The sequence below is a fragment of the Notothenia coriiceps genome, unplaced genomic scaffold (genome assembly GCF_000735185.1).
Source record: "Notothenia coriiceps isolate Sejong01 unplaced genomic scaffold, NC01 NC01_scaffold00037244, whole genome shotgun sequence".
NCBI classification, from domain to species: domain Eukaryota; kingdom Metazoa; phylum Chordata; class Actinopteri; order Perciformes; family Nototheniidae; genus Notothenia; species Notothenia coriiceps.
Genome location: NW_011369945.1, coordinates 26,494,960 through 26,501,703, shown reverse-complemented (window position 1 = coordinate 26,501,703; position 6,744 = coordinate 26,494,960). Strand labels below are relative to the sequence as shown.

At 37.9% G+C, this 6,744-nt stretch overlaps 1 protein-coding gene across 2 annotated transcripts; it reads right to left on the bottom strand.

Moving 5' to 3' along the window:
- Window positions 1-1,474: 1,474 nt before the first annotated feature.
- LOC104965121 (uncharacterized) lies at window positions 1,475-3,437 on the bottom strand. 2 transcript variants are annotated; one of them, XM_010794076.1, is made up of 6 exons: window positions 3,172-3,437; window positions 2,777-3,049; window positions 2,399-2,443; window positions 2,226-2,312; window positions 2,105-2,133; window positions 1,475-1,647 (listed from the first exon to the last, which is right to left on the bottom strand). In XM_010794076.1, exons 1-6 carry the CDS (start codon window positions 3,419-3,421, stop codon window positions 1,504-1,506), a joined length of 828 nt encoding a protein of 275 aa, XP_010792378.1. In that variant the 5' UTR covers window positions 3,422-3,437; the 3' UTR covers window positions 1,475-1,503. The 2 variants fall into 2 exon arrangements, with proteins under 2 accessions (XP_010792378.1, XP_010792379.1); XM_010794077.1 differs by having other exon boundaries at window positions 3,349-3,376.
- Between the last annotated feature and the right edge of the window lie 3,307 nt (window positions 3,438-6,744).

Genomic DNA, 6,744 nt, shown 5'->3' with positions numbered 1-6,744 from the left:
GACTGGGCTCTGGTTTCAGACAGAGGGTGAAAAGAGGTGCTGCAGCACAGACAGTATGAGAACAATAAAGAGCTTTTTGAACATTGAAGCATGGAGACATGTCCCAGTAGAGACACTACCTACTGATATACACCTGAACATCAGCAGGAGAGGACTCTTTAAAGTAGAGACACTACATACTGATATACACCTGAACATCAGCAGGAGAGGACTCTTTAAAGTAGAGACACTACACACTGATATACACCTGAACATCAGCAGGAGAGGACTCTTTAAAGTAGAGACACTACACACTGATACACACCAGGGGCCTCATTTATAAAGCTTTGCCTGGCATTCACGTGTGTCGGTGGCGTACGTAGGACAAAGCAAATAAATAAATAAATACGCACATATTTATTTATTTCTCCCAGTTATGTGTCTGTGTGCGCTGAGGAGTCTCAAACAGGCATTTGTTTAATCATTTTAAGATTGTCTTTAATTCTTCATATATGATAAATGAGAGGTAACATTCTATTCATGNGTGCTTAGGATTCAAAAGCTTGAATACTGTTACGCACACAAGCAAAGTCACACAAACACAAAATCCTCATCTAATCCACAAATCACGTTGGTTTTACAGCCAACGTGATTTGTGGATTAGATGAGGATTTTGTGTTTGTGTGACTTTGCTTGTGTGCGTAACAGTATTCAAGCTTTTGAATCCTAAGCACGGGGTGAATGTGATCCCACTCACACACTTCCTCCACCAGCGCCCTACCCACACTTGTACAAAATGAAGTAATCCTCCCTGTAGAAGTCCACATCACAAAAACAAACATTGTCCTCTTGACATGTAAAGTAGGAGCACATATAGCTTATTATCATCTCATGTCGCATAGCAAGCCTTCTCTCTTAAACAGCGACGGTACTTTACAAATGTTTTAAAGAATTTAGATATGCTTAAATTCCTTTACACTTTTTAAAAGAGGCCGTGTTACGCTCATTTTCAGGTTCATGTTTGTATTTAGTGCCTCTACTGTGACGTGTCTCCATGCTTTAATGTTCAAAAAGCTCTTTATTGTTCTCATACTGCCTGTGCTGCAGCACCTCTTTTCACCCTCTGTCTGAAACCAGAGCCCAGTCTGGCTCTGTTGTGATTGGTCCCTTAGAGGTTGTCCCGCCCTTCAGCCTATCACGTATAATGTTTTGGATACACTGGCTAATAAAAGCGCTAGTGTTACATAGTGATGTCACGATGTTCCGGAAAGTAACAAATGAGTCCTACTTTGGGATTGTAGCCTTTGCAGAACATTTGATTGGACAAAAACCAATGTACCACACAACAGAAAAGGAAAAAAAAACCAAAAGCATAAAAGAGCCTCTTTAAAATTACATAAATTCTGGCAAGTATTTCAAGTGATGTCAGAAAATGTTGTGTTTTTTCACGGTGTCTCGACCTCTGACACCCCTATGACACTCATGTTCTCTTGTTGAGTCAAGGTGCATCAACTAACTTCCGTTTTACATTTTAGAGCAAATTATCACACTCTCAAGACTGTTATCTATTAATAATTTGCAGAACAAAACTCCTGTGCAGTGTGATCTCACCGTGTCCTGACAGCTTTCCGGAGCAGAGTGAGTCACTGCAGGGTTTGAGGTCAGCATCTGCACACACACACAGTCCAGTTACATTCAGTCAAAAAGCATGTTACGGTTACATTAGTGCTCACGTTTCCTGGACACAAACCTATCAACACCTGTAGAATGTAATTTAATGCATGCATAACACTTTGTAAATTGCCTGTACATCACCCCAGGTAGCTTGTTGGGGTGAAAAAACAAGTTCAGCTCTAATCCAATCCGTCTTTTCATGACAGAAGGTAATCAAATGAAACAATACATACTGATGCTTGAATGCTTAACGTTGGTGGATTTGACTGTAATTCACTCACACATCAATTATTCTGTTTGAATTAATCAATTGACTTTTTGTTGCTGTAACCACTTTTAGTCAATCCATTGTTCTCTTTTAACAATTGTACAGACCCAACAATTCAGTAGTTTATCACTTTTTTAAATATAATTTAAATGTTGTACAAATCAATTCAGTTTTTGAACTCACGATGTGGTCATCCATTTGTGTTGCGTTGGCTGAAAAGACAGGGACGATTTTAGTTTCCTTAGTGAGCATTTTGGGGTTATCAGAACTTGTTGTGGATAAAATAATCTGTGAATGTAATCACCTTTAGATTTCCTCCATCCCACAACTGCAACAACTATTATCAAGAGTGCTGCCAAACCCACGGCAACAACGATGTACAACCACACACCTGAAATATAAACAAAACATATCACATAATAAGTGATTTTCTTACTTTTAACATTTTACTCAAAGGTTATTAGATACCGTCGTTACCTGACGTTTCATTTGCAGAATCCTTTTCATAAGTCTCAGTTGTTGCTATTTAGAAAAACAAACATAACCCAACACACACTTTTAGGTGATATTTCTTCCATCAGCAGTAAATAAATGCAAATAATTGTATTAAAAAAACTACAAATCAATTAAATAAACAATTGTATTTTTTCATCAGTACTATGTGATTTTAAACATATTATAGCACTTTTTCTCACTCTTGAAGGTAAACACACTTAGAAACACTTTTCTCGTGTAGCCATCAGTCACGTTACACTTCAACAAATCATGTTTTTTCGATGTGTAAATAAAATGTGAAGTCTTAAAGGTCGTGCTGGAAGAGCAGGAAGTAACTTAAACATCTCAACATGTTCTCACCTAAAGACTGAGGGCTGAAGAAAAACACCTGTACTCTTTCTGTGTTCTCATCAGTTACTTCACATTTAAACAACTTAGACCTTGTTGTGTAACTAAAATGAGAAGTCTGAAATGTCACAGAGGCAGAGCAGGGAGACTGTGATGTCTTTATCTCTCTGTTTTCTTTATCCACATCTTGACCCTGAAGCAGCCACTTCACTTTGAGTCTACATTCTCCATATGTCTTCACAGAGCAGAGTAACGTCACTTCATCATTCTCCTGACGTTGAGTCACTGAAGATGGAGATAAACAACAAGAGTCAAATTAACTTCATCACTGTAATAATAATAATTGTAATGTTTTAGAGTATTGTTCAATAGAGACAGTTTGAAAACCCTATGATGTAAATACTCACTGTTAACAACAGACAGATAAACACGAGAGTCTAAACCTTCTCTTTCTCCTGATCTGAACTGTCTGCAGGTGTAAAGACCAGCATCCTCCTCTGTGACCTTCTTTATAACCAGAGAACAATTCTCTGTAACTCTCAGTCTGTCTGATTTAGCTTTGGCTCCTTGGTGAATCAGCCCACCTTCAGCCAGCATTGCTGTTGATTCTCTTGTTAAATTACTAAAGAGCCATGTAGTTTCCTCACAGTTCCCCATTGCATTGTTACAAGGCAAAGTAACTTCAACTCCTTCTTTGACAATGAAGGAGAGGAAATGCTGTTCGGTTGCTACCCCTGAGAAGACAAAGACAGAGAAATAACTTAAAATAAATATGGAAAGTGGGCTGCAGTTAAAAAGGGCTTTTCTGTAGCGAGCACTTAAAGTATTTTACAACACATTCACACAAGACAAGTATACAAGGAGTTGCGATATCTTTCCCTTGATTCTCCGATATATGGATGATAGCTCCTGAGAAGCATTATCCCAATAAAAGTAAAATAGGTGATCGTGCTTACAAGAGTTCAATCAAATCACTATGGTCAAAATAAACAAATGTAGCTGAGTTAAATGAAGGTTAGATAATGAATGACATAAGTAGCATTGTTAAATAAAGTGTGTGATGTCACCTATCTATACATATTATAAACATCCTTACCCGTAATCTGAAGCAGTAAAAACATCGTTTGAATCCATCTGATTTCAGCCATCGTGATTCTCGGTCTCTCTTGCTCGCACTTTCTCAACTGTGAACGCCGGCTTGAGAAATACATCTTCTTCCTATTAGGTTTGAACTTCCTCATGAGGACACTCTTCTCTCCATATGAGGAGGTATTTTATATTTCTGATGGCGTATAACTAAAGCAATTTGTGCTCCGAGCTTAAAAAGTGAAATAAAACTACATTTCTGTACAGTATGTAAACAATACATTATTATTATTATTGTTAAGAGCTATGAGTACTGGATATTTTTTGTATAAGTTATTTTCATTTATTTCATTTTTAAACGTTATATTTATTGTTACAGTATGTTGTATTTCTGATAGTAATAATAATTATAAATATTAGCATAGTATTGTTAATAGCAATGAGTATTACGAAAACTTTATATTTCAAGTTATTTCTGTTTTATTCGGAAAGAAACTTGACAAGAATATAAACAAAAAAAGCAGAAACCCTGAAAGGTAACACTAGGTCACTGAGTTCAATAAATTGCCTGACATCAAGTCAACAAAGGAACATATCATATATATTATACACATTTTCTTATAGAGAGGCCAAGTCCCGCCCATCTACTTCCGACCCATGGGACCTTATTTCGGAAAAAGTATGTATTGAAGTCAATGGAGAGAAAACGTATCTTTCGATCCCGTCTGAATTGTGCCATGAATTACACATATGATGTTTGTCAATCTTAAAAAATCATTTCCATGTCAAAAAAGTCAAATTTTGTCGTAAAACTGTTGAAATTTAAGACTATGAAAAATATGCAACTAGAAAGACTACAAATCCCAGAGTCGCGTAAGTGATGTCATAACTGATGTCACAATTGTTTTCCTCNAAATATAAGACTATGAAAAATACTCAACTAGAAAGACTACAAATCCCAGGATCCCGGTCCCGCGTGCTGGCTCTTACAGAACCGACTAACTCCCCTTGTGTGTGTGTACAGCTCTCAACGTGCCCAGACATGGAGTGATTTTCACCTCTTTTAATACTTTTCACCTCATTCTGAAAGAAAGAAGTGAAATGTGCCAACGTGACGGCCGTCTTGGTGTGTGGTGCGGGATGGGAGATGTAGTTCATTGAGCGATTCACACAAAAAAAGTGTTACTTCACAGTTTTACGACACATTTAAAAAAAAATTAAATTGACAAACATTATATGTTTAATTTTTACGAAATAAGGTCCCATGGAGCTCCCCCGGAAAGGGAGGGACTTCGCATCTCTATAAGAAAACAACACATATCTGACTCCACATCTACTTTCTACACTCTGAAACAGCACCCCCTCCTGGGCAGTAAGGCTTCTTACAGCAATACATCCTGAAAATGTTCATACAAATAGATGTAACATACAAATAAAGTGATTATATGTTAATTTAATAACCCAAAAAAGCTACTTTCATATTTACACACTAACAATAACAACCATATCTGGCAAGAGCATTGGGATTATGCACATTTATACAAATAGATATTAAATATTCTGCAGGATTTTAACTGCGGAGACAATTTTGGGTTAGGGTTAAGGAATCAATGAATATCGGTAACACAGTGAGTGGAGTTCTAGTTAAAGGGCCTCACAGAATAACAAATACTTGGTTTTCAATGTGAAATCAATGTTTTGACATGAGCTGTAACTGTCGGCGCTTATTTAGTTGGTTTGTTGACGGTAGCGTAGAGGTCACTGGGATCAGCGGAGGCTCCAGCAGAAGAAGAAGAAGGAGCTTTCACCGTGCTGTAGGTCACTAAATCATCTTCTTCATCATCTCCCTTACTCTGACCCTGGGAAACAAAAGGGAACAGCAACACTTATCAATGGCACAACATGATGTGACACGGCATGATTCAACACATTGTAATCAAACAAGGTGAAAGAAGACAGTGCTAAGCAGAAACCTGACATTAAACAACAACAAATAAATAAATCACAATAAAACAAAAGCTACAAAACACAACATAATGAAAAAGGGTGATCCCCTGATTCTCCCAGTAGCGCCTTCAGGAGGTTGCCATTTGTGTTTTTTCACAATAGTTATTCAATGTATTTCCGAAATCCATGACATGTGCTCTCAGGATGAAAATGGGCCCTTTAGCTTTTTTAATCCAGAGCCATCTGCTGGTCAAAATATAGATTGCAATGCTGCCAATGCCCATCAGCAAGTCTGTGCTTTGTGTTTATTTGATTGTACCTTTATTTAACCAGGATAGGTCTCATTGAGATTACAAATCTCTTTTTCAAGAGAGTCCTGGCCCAAGAATGGTTACAGCACAGTGACAGACAATTTTAAAACACACAATCACAACACAGTCATACGCCAAGTTTATCCAAAGCATTTACAGACACAGCTTCCTGCTTCAAGGTCAGTTAGAGTAGCCTGTAGTTTAATGAGACCAGCTCTCTGTTTCAGCTCAGGTTGAAGCTGGTTCCATGCTTCAGGAGCAGCGTAACTAAACGTCCTCTTCCCCAGCTCAGTACAGACTTTTGGTTCAGTTAATGCTAGTTAGCAGATGTGAGCATGCTGAGATACTGATCTAAGATAGGGATCATGGCAGAGATTACCCCCGCTTAGTATTAGCTAGTTAACATAGTCATAAAGGGTTATGGAATGAGTCAGCATTTTAGCACTTCCTAGGTTTGCTTGGTCCTTTTTATGTGTGTGTGTGTGTGTGTGTGTGTGTGTGTGTGTGTGTGTGTGTGTGTGTGTGTGTGTGTGTGTGTGTGTGTGTGTGTGTGTGTATATATGTGTGTGTGTATATGTGTGTGTGTATATGTGTGTATGTGTGTGTGTGTGTGTCTGAGACTGACCGAAGGCACAG

What these genes read in the sequence shown, in the direction of transcription:
- LOC104965121 (XM_010794076.1), bottom strand. Translation starts at nt 3,421, where the DNA reads ATGGGGAACTGTGAGGAAACTACATGGCTCTTTAGTAATTTAACAAGA. An exon ending in CTTCAGCCCTCAGTCTTTAG is followed by an intron (nt 2,444 to 2,776) that starts GTGAGAACATGT and finishes TTTTCTAAATAG; the next exon opens with CAACAACTGAGACTTATGAA. An exon ending in TTCTGCAAATGAAACGTCAG is followed by an intron (nt 2,313 to 2,398) that starts GTAACGACGGTA and finishes TTTATATTTCAG; the next exon opens with GTGTGTGGTTGTACATCGTT.